The sequence below is a fragment of the Acanthochromis polyacanthus genome, chromosome 18 (genome assembly GCF_021347895.1).
Source record: "Acanthochromis polyacanthus isolate Apoly-LR-REF ecotype Palm Island chromosome 18, KAUST_Apoly_ChrSc, whole genome shotgun sequence".
Classification (NCBI taxonomy): domain Eukaryota; kingdom Metazoa; phylum Chordata; class Actinopteri; family Pomacentridae; genus Acanthochromis; species Acanthochromis polyacanthus.
Window position 1 is genome coordinate 15,249,295 of NC_067130.1, and position 20,013 is coordinate 15,269,307.

The 20,013-nt window shown below is 42.0% G+C and overlaps 1 protein-coding gene across 1 annotated transcript; it reads right to left on the minus strand.

The window, feature by feature from the left end:
• Window positions 1–7,179: 7,179 nt before the first annotated feature.
• Window positions 7,180–18,680, minus strand: dipk1b (divergent protein kinase domain 1B). Its single transcript, XM_022192494.2, has 5 exons — window positions 18,042–18,680; window positions 15,691–15,825; window positions 9,515–9,622; window positions 8,776–8,952; window positions 7,180–8,683 (listed from the first exon to the last, which is right to left on the minus strand). Exons 1-5 carry the CDS (start codon window positions 18,108–18,110, stop codon window positions 7,871–7,873), a joined length of 1,302 nt encoding a protein of 433 aa, XP_022048186.1. The 5' UTR covers window positions 18,111–18,680; the 3' UTR covers window positions 7,180–7,870.
• Window positions 18,681–20,013: the final 1,333 nt, after the last annotated feature.

Genomic DNA, 20,013 nt, shown 5'->3' on the forward strand with positions numbered 1-20,013 from the left:
GTTAAATTTGCTTCACATTCACACACTAGATGGTGAACTGTACTACATATGAAGGCGCAAAAAATCTCAGCCTGACCACCTGGCAAAAGTTGCTTGCTCTGCCAAAGAGGCAAGAGATATTTTTCATGAATTCCATGAAAGCCATTTTGGGGGAACTGCAGCTGGGAGAAAACCCACACTGCTATAATCAGCCGCTATTACAGGCCTGGCATGGAAAGTGACATTAAAAAGTGGGTAAGTTGATATCTTGGTAATGACTTAAAATGCACATGCAAGTTCATTGTTCGTGTAGATTTATATCTAGATAGAATGCAAATCTAAGGTTTGCATATCAACTAATGCTCTGCAGGTGCAATGACTTATTTTACTTCTCATTCTTGGTGATTCTGCTTTCAGTATTAAAATTTATTTGCACAGTTTGTAATTTGGAAATTATATTGGGCTTCGTCTACATAAATTGCTCAATGTCTGCCCTGTCAGTGCAAGCGGGCCTCTATCAAAGAAACAAAAGAATACAGTCAAATAGAGGTAAAGATTGAACCTCTGTAGGTTCTCAACATGCCTACTGTGATTTAATACACCCGTCTTTCTTTTTATCAAACAGGAAACAGAGCCTCAAGAGCTCGTTGGAATGGATCTTGTGGGTAAACTCACTCAAACAGATGTTGGCAATCAGTACATCTGTGTCACGGTTGATTATTTCACCAAATGGGCAGAGGTCTACCCACTAAAAAGTAAAACAGCAGATGAGGTCACCAATTGTATCCTTGATTGGTTTTACAAATTTGGTGCACCAAAAAGACTAACAGATCAGAGTTTGACAACAAGGTACAGAACTGATACATAATGATTGGCAAAAATATAAACGTGACTGCTGGCCTATTTTTCCCGTTGTATGACAGAACGATCTGGCCATATGACGAACCCGGAGAGTGCATGGACGAGTTCGGCTCCCCCCCACCCACATCATGCGAACTGTAGCCAGCCAGAATGACATCCTCGGACTACACCACCAAACCCTCCGTAAGCTCTCAGACACTTATCAGCAGATGCACACACAACTCACCGTATTAGCTAATCACATTTCAAAGGCAGCTCCCACCCCAGCTCTTTTAAATTAGTACAGCCAAGCTCTGCAGAACCTTGCCAGCATAAAGAGACAATTGCACAACTTCACCGCCCAGCATAATCACATTACCTCCTCTCTAGCCCAGTTCTCAGCCACCCAATCCTTACCAATTTCCCCTCCATCAGTGTCACCTGTCCTGGAGCCAGCAGACACCCTGACCCAAACACAGGACGCATCATTGGATGTCTTCTCCTCCTGTGACGACCACAGTATCTACTTCAACGCGCTGTATGATTCATGGGAAAAATGGAAAGAAGACCCCAAGGACTCCATTATTATCCTGGGTCGCAAGCAAGCCGGGCAGCGACCCTGGTTAGCCGGCCACTTACCGGACTATATCCACGATTTCCTATATGCTCCCCTGACTGACCCGCCTGCTGACTTCCTTGTCAGCCACCTGGACCCTGTTTTTTCCCCAGCCGTGGGACCGGCCACAAAGAGACCTGGCCGCAGGAGACGAGGTGCCTTGGACCCCTGCCTCCCATTCCTGAGGTGGTCGACGCCCCGCCTCCCATTCCTGAGCTCTCGGCAGTGTCTGAGGGACTGAACGCCTCCCCCGAGTCCCCAAAGAGGCTCAGCGCCTCCCCTCCAGTTCTGCCTCCGGACCCAGTTCTGCCCCCGGAGGGGCCCCCAGACCCAGTTCTGACCCCGGAGGGGCCCCCGGACCCGGAACCAGTCCTGTCCCACCGGGGTTTCCCAGTTCTGTGTCCAGTGCTGCCCTCAGTCCAGCCCCCGGAGGACCTACCGGGCCCGGCTCGGCCCCCGGAGGGGCCCCGCCGCTGCCGCCGGCTCGACCTCTGGAGAGGTTCCCCTTCGGCCGGTTCTCAGTTCGGTTCCCAGTCCGACCCCCTGGGGACCTCCGTCTGCCTGGCAATCGATCCGTCCAGTTCTTGGGCCACCCTCCGGAGCGGTTCATCCAGTCCGTCCAGCCCCTGGGCCGTCCTCCGGAGCGGGGGCTCCTGTCCGTCCAGCCTTGGCCTGCCCAGCCTTCGGGCCATCCTCCTGAGCAGCTCCTCTGGTCTGTTCGGCCCCCAGACCGACCTCTGAATCAGGCACTCCAGCCGGTCCATTCAGCCCCAGTCTGTCCCACCTCAGCCTGTTCGGCCTCCGGGCCGTCCCCCTGATTGGACCCTCCGTCTTGTCCATCCCCGGCCCATCCAGCCTCCAGGCCGACCACCAGAATGACTCCTTCAGTTGGCTCAATCCTGTCCCAGCCCAGTCCAATCCAGTCTAATCACATCCAGTCCTTTCTGCCCCTCCAGTCCTTTCTGCCCCTCCAGTCCTTTCAATTCCCCTGGTTCCTCGTGTCCTTTCCAGTCCCTCCTGTCCTTCCTTTCCTCCTGTTCTGTCAGTCCCTCCTGTCCTTTGAGTCCCTTCAAGTTCCCCTGGTTTCTGTGTGTGTCCTTGTCAGCTCCCTGGTCGCCCCGTCGGATCTCACCCTGATCTCAGGAAGAGATATCGAACCAGCCCGGTTCTGATCACTCCAGTCTGCCCTGCCTGGGTCCTAGCTCTCCAGCCCCTAAACCCCGCTTCCCTTCCAGCCTTCAGGGATCCCGAGACCACCCGGTGCCGCACCGTTTCCCCTCCCAGAACCTACTGCCGCCAATCCCCGGCTGGAATGCTGCCCACCCGGTACCACTCCTCGCTTCCCCCCCCCCAACAAGACCCCGGCTCTCCTCCCGCCAGATTCACTTCCCAACGATAAATCATTTCCCAACTGCATCTTGCCTCGACCATGTGCTCTCTGCTCGGGTTTCTTCCCGTTGTACGACACCTACAATGCTTTTAAAAGCTAAACCACGGTTTGTGTGAAAAGCTGGGCACTGAACAAAGCCTCTGCTCGCCGTACATCCCGAGACAAATGGTCTAGTGGAAAAGTTAAATGGTACAATCCAAAGGAAAGTTGTTTGATCATGGAACTTGTGTTGATATTAGATTTTTCAAATATTCTGCTTTATCATACATAACCCAAATTTCATCCTACTCGCTTCCGTTGTTCAATTTTCCATTTGAAGGTCAATCAAACTTGTGGCAGAACACCCCAGAACTTGGGACAAGTTCCTTCAGTCCACCATGTTTGGTCTTCGTACCGAAAAACAATTACAAAATACAGTCCTTACTCCCTGATGTTTGGAAGGGGAGCCAGGGATCCATAAGAGGTGCCTAAGGAATACAAAGTAAGAAACCTTAATATTCTCAACATAAATGTTTTGTGAAAATGTCGAGATGAAGCTCCTGGTATTCCATTACTGATTATTCTGCTTTGTTTGGCAGGTGACCGAAGAATGTACCTCTTCAATACTTCTACATGAAGTGGTGTGTGATTTGTTAAAAAGGCTGGCAACAACCTACAAAAAGGTCAAAGCAAGCATCAAAAAGTCAAGATGCGGTTCGCAAAAGGAAGGCCAAACTTGGCACTGAAGACCATTTTAAAGTGGGGGAGCCAGTATAACAGAAAAATATTAGGCAGAAGAAAAGGAAAGGTGAAAAAAAATGGATCCTGATATGCTTGGACCTTTTACAATTGTAAACCTCGCCAGAAAATGTGCAGACATTTTGTCAGAAGGAGGAAAAATAAAAAAAGATTAACATTGATCACCTCACCCACCATTTCCAGCCAGAGGAGAGGATACATGCTAAGTTGCAGAAAGTCTTGGCAACTTCTCCTCTGGTTAGACCCTCCTCAGCAATGGACACAATATTGTAGGCAACCAAAATCCGGACCCAACTCCACACAAAAATGCCAAAAACTGTACATACACTGACAAATTGTACCTTAAAGCGTAAATGTTACAGATGGTTAGCATTTGTGTCTTAACAGTAATCAGTGCTATGGACTGAAAGAAAACAAACACCCTTTGGGCCAAAATGGGGCCATACAAGATTTCCTCAAAACTTTGGGGACTTGGCCCCACGGAAAGAGCTGTAGTGAGATATGTTGCATTTGTCGTGTTCATCTGCCGAGTAGCGGAGGACAACCACAAGATTTTTTTAAATTTATTTTTTTGTCATGAGACTTAATTGTATTTTTGAAGATCATGTATCTGAAGGAAAGCAGGGTCTTATACCTGGATCAATTCGGAGGCAACAGGTCAACAAGTGCAAAGATGCAAAGTGAATGACATTGCATAAACATGAAACAAAACAGTGATTGCATTTGATAAAATGCATGTTTACACACAATGTGGATAGTATTTGGGGATGTAAGATCGCAGTTTTCTCATAGGATGCTTTTAAAAAAAAAAAAAAAGTATTGATTTTTTTTTTTCCTCTTTATTAACTTGTCCCTCTGAAGTCCAAGCACAACTGTATTGACTTCTTGTAGTGGATATTCTTGTGCCTATATAGCCCATTTGGTGGCTGTGCCCAAATTTATGACTCAATGCACATACAAAAGAATATAATCTCCACAACAAAAAAAAAAAAGGGTGTAGGGGCTGCACAGTGACATAATGGTTAGCACTTTCACCTTGCAGCAAGAAGATCCCCGGTTCAAATCCCGGCCTGGGATCTTTCTGCATAGAGTTTGCATGTTCTCCCTGTGCACGCGTGGGTTTTCTCCGGACACTCGGGCTTCCTCCCACACTCCGAAAATATGCTGAGGTTAATTGATCACTCCAAATTGCCCGTAGGTGTGAATGTGAGCGGGATTGTGTGTCTGTATATGTAGCCCTGCAACAGACTAGCGACCTGTCCAGGGTGTCCCCTGCCTTCGCCCAAGTCAGCTGAGATAGGCTCCAGCACCCCCTGCGACCCTAGTGAGGATAAAGCGGTGTATAAGAGAATGGATGGCTGGAAAGAAGGTATAGAATGCTAAAGATAAACTGAGGATGAATTTGCTGCAGGCCTTGTTGCACATGGCAGTCAAAACACTCTCTGGTAGGACACACCTTCCTGACAGTCTCCCTAGCTTTTATCCCCATCCTTCAGCCATTAGATAGGGTAACTGAAGAAATTAGCCCAACTCCTACAGCAGGGCAACAAACTAAAAGGAGAAGTCAAGTTCAGGAAATCCAGGGGATAGCAGACTGGGGGCAGAGCAGGGACTAGTGGGAACCCAGGGGGAAAGTGAATCCATGTGTGGGGTATTTCAATCTAGAGGAACCTGACAGTCCTGCAGGGAGTGAGTGACTGAACCAGGCTTAAATAGTGCACAGGTGAAGTAGTGGGCAGGTGAGTTGAGTGAGGTGATTACTGCAATCAGTAGAGTGCAGACAGCTTGGGAGAGCAGGCAGCAGCAAAAATTAAAATTCATCTGGGGCTGCAAAATGTAAAAGAAGCGCTTTGATGAAAGAAGGCGCACGGTTCATACAGACCGAAAGGAGCACATATTATAGACCTAGAATGGTCACCAAGGAGGGCAATGGTACAGATTGTGCCAAGTGTTGTGCTGGAGGAAAGAACCTGCACACAAATGTGGCTTGTCTTGATTTATATACATTCATCATAATTAAATACAAGGATCTATACAATGCCTGTTTATACACAATACTTATACAAAATATATGAAACACTTCTACATGAAATCACACTGAATATTATTTTTGCATTTTTTGACAAGAATTTGCAGAAATTCTTTAATATCAAAGTGAAAACTGATTTTTGCAAGATCATGTCACTTAGTTAAAACTATATAAAGTAAACGGTTGCATAAATATTCACCCCTTTAAGTGACTGACGTAATTCAACAGAAGTCCACCTACTTGATGCAAGCAGTGGCATAATTAGTGAAATGGAGATCACCTGAGTGCAGCTGATGTGTGTCAAGTGATTGTAGTATTAAAAACACCTGTATTTCATACATTTCTAAATAAATGGGTCACATTTAATTTAACAAGGGAGAATTTCAGTGGTTGAGTGAAATCAATAGCACAGCATTCTAGGTTAAATAATACAATAAAGCACATGTTTTGTCAGCCCATCCTGTAGTGCATACTAGTCTGGCTGCACCACATTGTCATTCAGTTATATTCTCCTTCTCTTGTCTTACTCTATATATATTTTGGGTGTTGTTTCTTTGATGCAGAATTCAACTGTAACTTAGTTTCCTAATAACCTTGTAAATGTGTTTATTCCAGCAAGCTGTTATTACCAAAAGCACCGTAAATGTTTCATATCAATAAAGGCAGCGAGGCAGAACGAGAAAACTCTTGTCGTCAAGTTTTCCTCCTTTATTTCACCTCATTCTCTTTACTAAAGGTACTGTCTTGTAAACGTCGGTGACTCCTGGTGACGTGGTGTGGTGTTGCCCATAACTCTTTTCACGAGGCTGTCAGTCTGGTAGGTTTTTAACACCAGAAACACAAAAACACTTTAATGCCAGCATATTATAACCTCTGACAGTCAAATGTTGATTTTATGCAAGTTGCCCTTCATCTGTTTCTGTATTATTCTCTTACTTCCCATGTCTGATCTTATTGATCTGTAGGGATCAATATGTTCTCATGTGAATACTACAACTTTATCACTGGCAAAAAATGTTGAACCTCTGAAACACATAACTTTTTCACTCTCCAGTACTGACTGAATGTGGACACCTCAGTCAGTATTGAAGAGTTTTCCAACTGAGTCAGGACACAGTTTGGTCTTCACCTGCACAACTCTGAAGTCTTACTGCTTTAGGATCTCATTTTGCAACAACCATTTACACCTGTGTGAATTTTAGTCACAGACCTGCTGCTTCTTCTGATCAGTTAACCTTATTCGGATATAACTGAACAATGTCATCGGTACCCTTTTCAGCTTCCAGAGAAAAGTCAGTTTGCAGCAACTCAGACTTTGACGTGTCAGAAGACATTCTGTGGCTTCAGTCAGCTGTCCGTGAAATTCAGATGTGTGCAACTTGCATCCTGGCTAAATGCATCTCATTGCATATTTTCAGATATCCCAAATGCCAATATTTCTCATCATTTTGACAAATATTTGGACATAGGCACATATTTTTCCCACCTAATTGCTGAGAACATCAAGCGTCTCCTGCGGTGGAATTGAGATATTAGTCTCTTGATACCCATTCAGTTAAATGCAATTTTATCACAACGTACTCAAAATGAAAACTCCGAACCAACTTCAGTTTATTCATAGATAAGAAGTTCATTCAGGTTTAATCTTGTGTTATGGATGTACATCTCCAGTCCACTTTGAATACATTATTATTATCAGATCCACACCAGCAGGGACATTTCAGTGTTAGGGTGTGCGTCCATTATTCCATCATTACTGTATATCAACTCTGCTTCAGATGCTAATTAATTTATACATAGAAAACAGCAATGTTCTACTAGTATTTACAGTTGTACAAAAACTATCACATCCCATCACAGTGTCTCTACTGGGGACAGACAAGAGTATTCTATGAAACCCAAAATAATCCAATATGTTGGTTGCTATATTTTAAAAACTAATTATTTACATACATAACTTTACAAATAAAGTTATAGGCAGTGTCCTGAGAATATTATGTGCAAACAGATGGATGTTCTTGTCGACAGAATGCATTGAAAAGCGAAAACACGATGGGGCTTAAAACAGATTGTAAGAGTTTTAAACCTGCTTGATCTCCTGTTTCACATTGTGTATGTAACAGTTCACAGTTTTCTTGTTGTTCACAGCCACGGAAGAGTGGAAATACATGAATAACCACAACTCTCTAAAATATTTGGCAATGCTTCATGAGCAAAAATTGTCCGTGTTTATGTAATTATTCACTCATATTCTAGAGGAGGGGGTTAGATAATGTTTTCAGGAGTACTGAGTGTTAGAGATTTTCTTCCACAGCAGTGTCTTCAGGTTGTTAAGGACTAGTGAGTGGTGGACTTCCATTTGACTTGCCAAACCGCTGAGTGTCACGCAGGTGCGTAGCTGCTTCTCCAGATCCCCGCGGAGGTCCGACGGTGCTCCAAAGAGCAGAAAATCCTGCAACAGCACACACACTTTTGCCAGATTGGGCTGCACAACCTCAGTATTGCACTGCTTCACCAGCCGGTCACATGTCGCCGTGCAGTCCCGGCCATAAGTGCAGTCGGCGTTGGTCTCACACCGCCGTCCCTTCAGGAATCCTCGCACCACAGCCTCTGACGCCACGCTGCGCAGGTTGGCCATCTTGCAGTCGTACTTTGCGTTGTAGCCCACGTGGTGAGGATTGGCATCGCATATCAGGAAGCTCCCATAAGACCCGTGGAAAACCTCTTCCACGAACTCCAGCAGGCCGATGGTGATGCGAGCCCTGCGGGGCCAGGCGGGGGCCAGCCAGTGGTTCAGGCTGGAGCTCAGGGCCTCTGGGACGAGAGCCTGCAGGTAATGAGGCACCTCCAGCCTGTAGAGGGAGCTGTGGCCCACGCGTTCTGTCACATACAAGTCTCCACAGAAACCCAGCAGCTTGGGGGTGTGCTCCTTCTCCTGCAGCGCCACCATCAGGAGGAACTCGTTGATCTGGAGGAGAGCCCAGATGGACTTGGCCTCTGCAAGAGACACTTTGCCGTCCTGGTTGACGTCAGCCAGAGTAATGACCCTGTCCACCAAGGTGCTCAAGGACGGCTGTTCACCGAGGTTAGCCTGCAGGAAGGAGACATTTAAGTTCATATTTGTATCCAAGCTCATTTTTAATTAGACAGGTTCTGATTTGTATAATGGTAATTATTGCAAACCTTGAGGAAACTGTGCAGCATCTCTTTAAATTCATCCATAGAGGTCCCACGAGTGGGTTTGTCAAATAAGCTCATCTCCTGCCGCAGCACAGAGTCTGGAGCTCCATCAATTTTCACTGGATCATCAATGCCGCACTTGATCACAACAGGCCTCTCCTTCCACAGCCCTATGTACACCTGAAACAAAAAATATGACAATAGCTTTAAAATAACAGAATATGTCTGTTGTGACTAAGAGCTATCTTTTAAAATATGTATGTTATTTAATGAAGGGTTAGTTATTTAATGAAGTTATTTAATGTTATTTAATGAAACCCTAATTAGGGTTAGGGTTAGAAATGGCTTTTTCACAGCCATTTCAGTTGCACTACTTAAAGCTTCTTCATCCTTTCCACTAATCTTGACAGTCATGTCTGAGACTAAACACAGTCCAAACACCTTTTTTTTTCTTTTACTACATTTGTTGTTATTGATTATTTAGATGTTGCGTGAGCCCAATGTTTGTTCCGTAGGATAAAAAAATGATGAAGGTAAACTCTACATTGACAAATCCCCTCTTTTTGGACAGTTTTCTATAACAGTGTAATGTTAAGATGAGGCTTTAGGAGTGCATGTATAACACTTATGCCATACTTCACAGAAATGCTTTTTAAGATATCTCACTGACAGAAGCACGAATGTATGTTTGGAAGTGTTCTCATCATTCATTCATTGGCTTGTGCTCATGTGTTTATTTTACCTGGTGTGTAGAGGAGGTGGACATGCAGCGCTGCAGGGTCAGACTTCTCTGATCACACAATGCCTTGCAGGACGAGCCTGATATTATGCCCCTCCTGTAGTGATCACACTGCAAAAACAAACAAGAAATGTGCTGCATTAACTGCAGAAAACAGGAAGATCCTCCAAGTACTTCGTCCTCTTGCAAAGCTGAATCCAATATTTATACATCGGGTATTTTAAGCTGTCCGTATAATTACACTTCCAAGGTCTGGTAATCTTCACCCAAGTCTTCGCAGGGATTGTTTGCTGAAAGGCAATAAGGAGACATTGTGCTCCATCCTCTTCTTCTGCTTTCACTTCCTCGGGTGACTGGGGCGACATGCACTTCTAACATCACGTTTTGTTCTAGATCTCCTATTCTGCACTTAGCCTTCAGTATTTTAGCTTTAGTTTAGTTTTAGATTGTGGCCCTACACTGTCATTGACAATGCAGCATATCTTGATACTTTCAAAAGCATTGACAGAACAACGTTATTTAAATCCACCGCAATCTGTTTTTCTTATTATATGTGCAATGTGTACACACTAATGTGCTCAAAACAGGACAACTGTAATAGCATCATATACATGAAGGATTAATTGCAAACAAAAATGGCAATGTATGTGCAAAGAAGGTCAAAATCAAGTGAGAAACTGTCCGGCCCACGCTTATAATTGGAAAAGTTTATGCAAACCCTCCATCGTGTCTGTGAGATAACACAGGCATCACCTCCTTCCTGAGTCACAACATGTAAATTCTGAACTGATCCATCTGCTACTTGACTCCTTTCACTCAGGTCATAAGATTATCTCTGATGCGTAGGAAACTCTTCCAGTTGGTGCTCTAGCAGCTGGTATGAGAGGTAAGTATGGCGGTCGCGTGACATGCCAGCCATCACACTGACAGATGGACAGAGAGCAGTAGAGACTAGCAGGTTTAAGGAGTATTAGAATTACAATTATCCATCCATCCATTCTCTATACACCGCTTTATCCTCACTAAGGTCGCGGGGGGTGCTGGAGCCTATCCCAGCTGACTTGGGCGAAGGGAGGGGACATCCTGGACAGGTCGCCAGTCTGTCACAGGGCAGAATTACAATTAGAATAGCCCAACTGAGTGGCATTAACCCTCCTGTTGTCTTCATTTACGGGCACCAAAAATATTGTTTCCTTGTCTGAAAAAAACCCCAAAAATTCAGCAAAAAAATTCCTCAAATTTCTGAAAATTTGTAAAACTCGAGGAAGAAAATTCCAATAATTCTGTAAATTCCTTTAAAAATGTACTTTAAAAAAATCCCCCAAATTTGGCAATAAAATTCTTGTAAATATTTTCAAAAAATTAGTAGAAATATTTAAAGTGATTACATATGGTTATATATATATATATATATATATATATATATATATATATATATATCAATAAAACTTTTAATATTTCCTTGAGAACACTGACAAAAAAAATCAACCAAAATCCAACGAAATTCGCCGGACTTTGGTTGATTTTTACTTTTTTGTCAATGTTCTTAAACATTTTTAAGATTTCTTTATTTCCACTAAAAATGTTCAAAAACTTCCCCAAAAAGTTGAAAATGTGAACATTAGAAGTTTCACAGTGAAAATATATTTTTTCCACATTTTCAAACTTTAAAACGGGTCAATTTGCACAGCAGCATGACACGAAGGTTAAGGAGCAGCTCTCATCCAACTTTTTACTTTTAAATGAGAACAAAACTAAATGCATTGTGTTTGGGGGTACTGATACTGATGTATGAAGCTTCGGTTCAATGACTTTCAGATCTGCGGTCAAAAAATCTTGGGGTGATATTTGACATAGACTTGAAATTTAACAAATTGCCACTGTTGTCAGAGCAAGTGTCTTTCACTTGTGCCTTTTAGCCAAAATTGAGCCTTTTTTAAACCGCACCAACCTTGGAAAAGCCATTCATGCTTTTATTAGTTCAACACTGGACTACTGCAATGCACTTTACATCTGCATCTCCCAGTCATCTATCCACCACCTGCAACTCGTGCAAAATGCAGCTGCTTTTAACAAACACTGCTAGACGTGAGCACATCACCCATGTCCTTTACGCTCTCCTCTGGCTTCCAGTCCAGTCAAGAATTCCTTTTTAAACTTTTATTGTTTGCTTTTAAAGCTCTTAACGGTCCTGCTCCATTTTATTTATCTGAGCTTTTAACTTTAAAGGACCAAAAAAGAGCTCTGAGGTCGTCCAATCAGCGGCTGCTTGAAGTACGCAGGTCTAAATGCAAACACTGGGGTGACGGGGCGTTCAGTGATGCACACTATCACTGACCTGGGTCTTTTAAAATCACAACTCAAAACCTTCCAAGCTAAATGAAAAAATAGTAATAACAGTGTGAAATCTGCTTGGACATGAGTAACACACCAGCCAAAGTGATTTGCTGTCTGCGGTGCATATACCCTGATCAGCTCAACTGGATTGGGTTTTGGGGAGTTTGGAGGCCAAGTCGATGCCGTTGGGTCTTTGTCGTGTTCCTTGAGTTTTTATTATGGAATGGAGCACATTGTCCTGCTGAAGTGTCTCAAAGTAACACCCACAACCAAGGTTTTCCAGCAGAACATTGCATTCTAATGATATGATCGATGTCATTCACTTCACTGGCTGCACATTAACCCTCTGAACCCCAAAACCTGGTGGTAGATGTATAGATTCTTTATTGTCACTGAATATTCTTCTACAATGAAATTTCGTTTGATTGTTCTCCTTGTCACAGCAGCATATAAAATAGTGTAAATCAATGCACTGTGTAAAGTGCAAGTTCATGGCTTTTCTAGCCCTGGGGAAAAGTTGTTTTTAAGTCTTTCTGTCTGTGCCCTCATGACCCCGAGACTGACAGAAGGGAGGGTCTCAAAAAGACATTTGACACCCTCCCCTCTGGCAGGCTGAACCCCACAACCTGGCGGTAGGTTCGAAAGACTTGCTATCTATAATTAATTGCCAAATTACACCATTTTGTCAGAGCTGGAATCGTCTGATTTTCAACTTAGCATACACTAGCAGTCAAACATTTGGACATGCCTTCTGATTCAATGCTTTTATTCATTTGTATTATTTTCTACATTGTAGATTAAGACAGAAAATTAACTTCTTTTTTTTTTGTTTACAACAAAATCCCACATGTATTCTTTTATAGCTTTGATGTCTTCGGTATTAATCAACAATGTATGAAATAATAAAATCAAAACCAGTGAATGAGAAAGTGTGTCCAAACTTTTGACTGGTAGTGTAGATTATGTTATGTTTAATGAGTGTTTCATTGGAATATATAACCAAATGTAAGCTTAAAATACTAATGACAGTGATAGTTCATTGCCAAAAATAAACTGTTTCTACTAACCCGGTTCAGTTAAAAAATAATAAAAAATCTGCATCTCTCAGTGCAGTCCAGAAGCCATGACTCATTCAGCTGAGACCAATAGAGATATGACAAAAATTCTCCAATTTTTGTGCTGTAATAAAGGCTGTGTTAACACAGAGCAGATGGTACAAATTAAAAAGTATGTTGTAAAGTATCTACAGTATGCAGATTTTTTTCCCCCCAGTGCTGGCAACATCAGGGAGTATTCGGAAACATATTGTATACCCATTTTCATATATTTTGTTGAACTTTTTTTCTCATTTATAACATTTTGACTTTGTTCTTTCTTTGTTTTCTCTACTTCTGAGCCCGCAGTTAGTAGAAACTACAGCAGGAACGAAAAATCAATAAAATTAAAAAAAAAAAACGCACAGGAACTGCTTGGAATCTAGAGGGTTAAACAGCTGAATATGTTCAGTTCCGATTAATGAATCATCAGGGTGCTGCCAGTGAGAATGCATTTTTTTTGAAGAACTGTGCATGTTTAAGGAAGTAAGTTGTTTGTAGAGGGAAATGATACTTGTTCTTGCAGTGAGACAAAAAATGACTAATAACACCCTCATGTCTGTATGGTAAACACGAAGCTGCTAGAGAGCTTAGCAGAGAGTGCCGGGGAAAAAAGAGAAACTAGTTAGCCTGGCTCCGTCTAAAGGCAGCAAAACCTTTCTATCGTACATCTAAAGCGCACTCTTTTTGCAAAAGCAAACATAACGGTTTAACAGGAGGTTATGTCTGATAGTGGAGTGGCTCAGGTAGCAGGAGAGCACCTCAGATAGGGGAGTGTGTGTGACTGTAAATGGGTGAAAAAGAGGAAAAAATTGCAAAGTGCTTTGTAAACCTCTGAGGTAAAAGGTGCTATTTAAGTGCTGTCAATTTGCTATTGCCTCGAGTCTTGTCATCGTTGTGAGGTTGCCAAGCAACCAGCAGAGACTCCAGAAAGTCTCCTGATATTAACTTAAACGGATGCTGGCTGGAACTTCATAATTACCACACAGACATGAGAGTCTGTCCTACACAAGAAAATGACTTGGACGTAGCTTCACCAGTGCCTTCCCATAATCCCACTGTTCTCGCTCCTGTAGGTGGTTTTCTTGATTTGTCTTGGAAGCAGCACGGCACTGACTTACATTCAGCGTGCAGTCTTTGTCACTTGAAGCTCGAAAAAACAGCACAGATCATGACTCTGCCTTGATCCCTGCTGACGCTCCCCCACACTGTGCCTCTCCTCGCAGCCACGTTCACGACATGTCACCAAAACACAAAGCAGCAAGGGGCGAACCAAAAATCTTTGTGCGTACGACAAGAACCGCACAAACACTGATCTTTCACGGCGTGATGTTGCGAAATGATTTACCAGAGTATAAAAGGCGTCGGTGTGCATCCAAGCACATGCCGACACGGATTGCCGTGCAGATCTGTTCGGAATAATGACGTTGCATCATCGAATTTTCATTGTGCATTGATTAATTACTGTCCTGTTCCACAGTGTGTCATTAACCCTCCTGCTGTCCTCATTTACAGGCAGCAAAAGTATTGTTCCTTCGTCTGAAAAAAAATCCAAAAAATTCAGCAAAAAAAATCCCCAACTTTATAAAAATTTGCAAAATCTTCAGGAAGAATATTCTAAAAAAAAATCCTTAAAAGTTTCCCTTAACATTTAAAAAAAAAAAATCCACAAATTTGGCAAGAAAATTTTTTTTAATTGTAAATATTTTTAAAAATGAAAAAAAATCTTCCAAAAAAATTCTAAAAATATGTAAAGTGATTCCATAAATATCAGTAAAACTTTTAATATTTTCTTTAAGAACATTCAGAAAAAAATCAACCAAAATCCAGCGAAATTCGCTGAATGTTCTTAAAGAAACATAATTTTTAAACGTCTTTTTCTACCAAAAAATGTTCAAAAATTTCCCAAAAATGTTGAAAATGTGGAAGCTTTCACTGTGAATATATATATATATATATATATACATATATATATATATATTTTGCCCACATTTTCAAACTTTTAAAACTGGTCAATTTGACCCGTAGGACGACGGGAGGGTTAAATGTCAATGCCTGACCTCTTCTCCAATAGCCGATAGCTTTGGCAACAGCTGGGCACAGCGGGAGAGCAACAGAGCTGCAGGGTTACAGTTCTATCTATATCCAGAGCGAGAAGACGCAGGCCAACCCAAACAGCCCCAAACTGTCCCTCCTCTTCCTCTAGAGTCTAGACAGAGTCCTCCTGCCTGTTTGTCCGGCAATATTTCAGTTAAATTTGATCGATTTCCCGTAATTTAAGTGTCTAAGCATTTCCCTGGAACAGTTGGAACATTGTTCTCTTGTTCTGTGGAGCCTCTGTTCTTGTGTTTCTGCCTCAGGACTGTGTGCAGCACTGCGGCGGTTTCAAATCAACTCCCATCACAGTCAAAAACGGAAATCAGATGGTCTTTATAAATTATGGAACATGCAACATATGGCACTAAATGTTCTTTTTACCGGTTCAAAACAGATTCATTCCGTATTGATTTGTGTTTTTCTTTGCGTTCATTCTTGCTCTGTTAAGTAGCACTCGAGTCTGGGATTGCAAATAGATGCACGACCAAATGAGACAGCTAGGCGCTGTGGTCAATTATTTGTTTTCTCTCTGCAACTCAACGACATTTTGGAATTATCATATGCGACCTACTTCATGTGTGTTTGGGCCTCGGCTGGATTTACCCCTTAATGCACTTATTGATTTTTATACAGCTGAAAGACAATACTTACAATGATCATTTGGCAAACGTGCCCTCGGCAGAGTTCGGAGTAAGAGGCGTACTGCATGTAGAGGATCCAGCTGGCGATGAGGATGCCCAGCCATGCCAGGAGGAGGTACTTCACCTTAATGGCTGGGAGACGACTCTGTGGAAGAAGAGAAAACACGAGAAGATGAAACTGGCACACAGCAGTGAATACAACAACCAAGAAAGTTAGTGGTGGAAGAAGTATTTAAATTCTAAAAGTACCAATACAATAATGTGAACATACTCAAATATGAAGTCGTCTCTCTGATGTAAAAAGGTCATCAGCTAAATATACATAAAGTATCAAATTAATTGGACTGATATACTACATTACTAGACTGGAAACACTGTGGATTCTGTGTGTAAGCAGGATTTTATGGTGGCCGCTGCTCATTGGTTTTGATCATTTTTACAGTGTAGTTGTTGGCTTCCAATAATGTGATCAAGCTGCCTCCTAAATGTCACCTAATACATAAATCTGTATGTTTGTGAGATGGTTTATAAAATAGCAAAGGAAGAAAAAACAAATCTGTGAGACAAGATTTTTAAAAGATATTTCCATGCTGTGGCCCTCGAATAATTATCAAACCTGCAAAAAATATAAATCCAGCAAGTGATTTTAAAAATATTCTATCCATTATATTAAAAATAAGGGAATGTGGCATCTCTGCAGTAGAATAAACATCATGAAACAGCCGTGCAGACACTATATTGGAAATGATAATGAGCAGACAGAGCGTGAGGTCATGGACCAGAGGTCACGAGTCAATAACGAGTCACTCATCTGCATACAGTTAATGAGGCCGTCTGTGGTGTTTGTGGAATGCTGTTTCACTCTTGCTGAAGGGCTCGGTGACACTGGTGGACACTCTGGAGGGCAGATTTGAATAATTTCGTCTACGACAAATGTGGGAGTTATGGACATTTAAGTGTCTGGCATAAGCACCAGCTGAAATGCCAGCAGCCAACAGTCGGTTCTCCACTTTCTCTTGTCATCTGTGGCATCGTGTCATTTGAATAAAGCTGACTTTTAATGCTATCTGGTCATAGTCCTGATTTACTCTGGGGTTGAGAATGTGCCACCAGTTGAACAGTTAAAAAACATTTTGTGCAAAGTTGGTGAAATTTACCCCCTCGCTAACCATTACGACAGAGAAAAGAACTGTAACGTTTTTAAGTCAGAAAAGAAAACCATCTGCATGCTGTTTTGTTTTAGTGAGATAGTAGAAAAACAGCAACACTGACAGTCACGTCTGATACTTAACATAGTTCTAACATAGTTTTTTTCTGAGACATTACATTTATTATGTTCATGGATAAGCCCAATAATTAACAGAAAAAATAGAAAAAAATCTGTGTTCTAGACCACAGAAAAACCTATTAAGTAACCATTTTTCCCATTCAGTATTTATAGTTTTGTTCAGTAAAATCATCACTAGAGAAATTTCTCAGGTATAATTTTACATCTGAAATGTGACAAACCCAAACTGGACACTCACATATATATCTCTACCTATCTATCTATCTATCTATCTAGGATTAATTTATGCATTAACTATAAACTGCCTAGAAAAGATTTTTTATAATCTATGCTGTAAAAGAAATCCCACTAGAAATGCTGAAAATCAGACAGCAAAGTTGCCAGAAAGGGTACATTAAAAATGCTTAAATATTAAAAACAAAACAGAACTATCATTAATAAAAAAAATGATAAAGGTAAATATCTGTTATCTGTGGACATTATGTATATTTTTTGGCTTTGTCTATGACTTTTACAAGATATCATCTGTAACTTAATGAAACAGGGAAATATTTTTGCTGATTTAAATGCAGTAAAACAAATTACAGTTTAAGAAAGTACAGATTGTCGATATAGATGTAGGCATTATTTAGAATTTGAAGGTTTTTTAGGGTTAACTTGTAAAATGATTTCCTGCGGTTTCATTAGTTGTCGACTGTAATTCAACAATGCAGGGAAAATCTGTAAAACAGTAAACTGCTAAAAAATAGTGTTCATTTTTACACTGTATAGCATGCAGCCAGGAGCAGCTATAGAGTTAAATGTAACCTTTTATTGTTTTGTCCCCTTGCAGCATAAATCTGTCTAACGCACCTGTACTCGAGTAAATGCACTGAGTTACTTTCTGCACTGAGGCCTCAAGAACGAGTCACTTGACCTCAAGATGACAAGATAGTTGTTGCTCTGCGGCCACAATTTTCAGGAATTGCGACATTTTGTGGTGCAGATGGAGTGGAGTCGATGCTGGAGCGTGTCAGCTGAGCTGTCACGTTTAGAGAACAGGAGCAGGCTGTCGTGGAGCTGCGTTCACGTACCTGCAGGCCTTTGGACAGAGGGCAGAACAGCATCAAATGGACCAGTCTCCGCAGAGCCCTGGGCATCATGAGCGACTCTGTGTGGAGGCAGCGGAGCGAGAAAGCGGAGATCCCTGTCTGATCACATCCTCACAGCAGCCCCCGCCATGCGCCGCAGCCAACAGCAGCATTACGCGCAGAAAAACGCATGTTCTGTGCAGCCTGTCCTTTTCTGAAACAACACCACAATCCGCGTCGTAGTGCGGGTTTTCAATACAAATCAGCCGCCGGGTGAAAAAACATAATCAAGTGCGCGTCCTTGAAATTTAGCAATTTCAGCTCCATATGGCCCAAATATTGAGAGAAAAAACCAAACAAAAAAACAACCTTCGCTCCACCTCAGAATCAAAGATCCTCCTGCATCACCAACAACTAATTCTTCTTCATTAACCCATTTCCATTGTGAAAGCGGACGTAATTGTGGCACAGAAATAGAAGACAGTCGACCGATGTGAACACAACCTCCGTTTCCCAGCGACTCGCTGCTGGAGCTTCTTTAAAGGGATAGATCAGCTGCGAGACGGGTTTTTTTAATACGCCGACGCAAAAGCAAAACAGTGCGCTTCCTGTCCTTCTGCATCAAGTGAGCTACAACCCCCTGTGGCTTCAGCCTGAGTTTATTCTTCACCAGCTGCTGCTAGAGGAAAATCCTCAGTGAGTCCAGACGACGATGATCAGGTAAAATTACGAGCTACACAGTTTAAAATTCATTTTCGTCTGAGCTGCACAATCTGCTGGAGGGGCAGTCAGATGACCTCAATACAGAGTAAAAAAAATCTATTCTTTTTAACTGTTTTTAGCTTTAATTTTATGAATATTTTACTGACTGTTGTTGTACAGATTCCCCGTTTTGCTAAACTACAGATAATATCAAGAAAAAAAAACACAGAAAATTTGTATTAATTACAATCTTTTTAAATAAACAAACAAAAAAGGAGGCAAACTCTAAGAAAAAAAATGTCCACATCAAAAACGTATTCTTCTATAAATAGTAATTTGCCCCTTTGCAACCTTTGACTATATAGCCACACTATTTTTACTTTAGTTAAATAAGCAAAAATAAATAATGTTTTATATAGTTGCTGTAATTTGATTTAAGAAAGTGTATATTATGGCTTGAATGCTGGTGATTAATTTTTGAAATAGTTTTCCCAGTTTTGTTTTTAGGTTTGACCAACATATCCATCCATCCATTCATCCATCCATCCATCCATCCATCCATCCATCCATCCACTGCTGGAGTCTATCCCAGCTGACTTCAGAAACACCCTGGACAGGTCACCAGTACCATGTAGAGGCAAACACGCTTACATTCATACCTACAGACAATTTAGAATCACCCATTAACCTCAGCATGTTTCTGGATTGTGAGATTAAGCCGGAGCACCTGGAAAAAAACCCACACATGGACAGGGAGAACATGCAAACTCCGTGCAGAAAGATCCCAAACCGGGGATCTTCTAGCTGCAAAGAAACAGTCCTAACCACTGATCCACTGTGCAGCCCTTTGACCATCGTATGAGCCAAATATTGCTGCTGATTATCAGCTTTTTAAACAAGGTGTTACACAATATTTCCTTGAAACATTTTTTAGGAAAAGTATGAATTAATTTGTGCAAGAAAAAAAATGAGAAATGCACAAATTATTTTAAGTATTTTATTAATTTAAAAAGTCACACTTAATATGAGGAAGGAAGGCATCCTAGTCAGCTGAACGAACCCTCAGCTGGCTCTTTTCAAAGCTCCCTCGCATCACCAATCCCTCTGTCCATCTCACGCTCCATGTTCCCATCAACATAACTCTGCGGTCCCGGACACCCTCCTCACCCCTATAGCACCTTGAGATTCAGTCCATGAATAGACAAAACTTCCTTTCAAAGGTGGGAATGTGAGGGGACCCGGGAGTAGACCCAGAACTCACTAGAGGGACTAC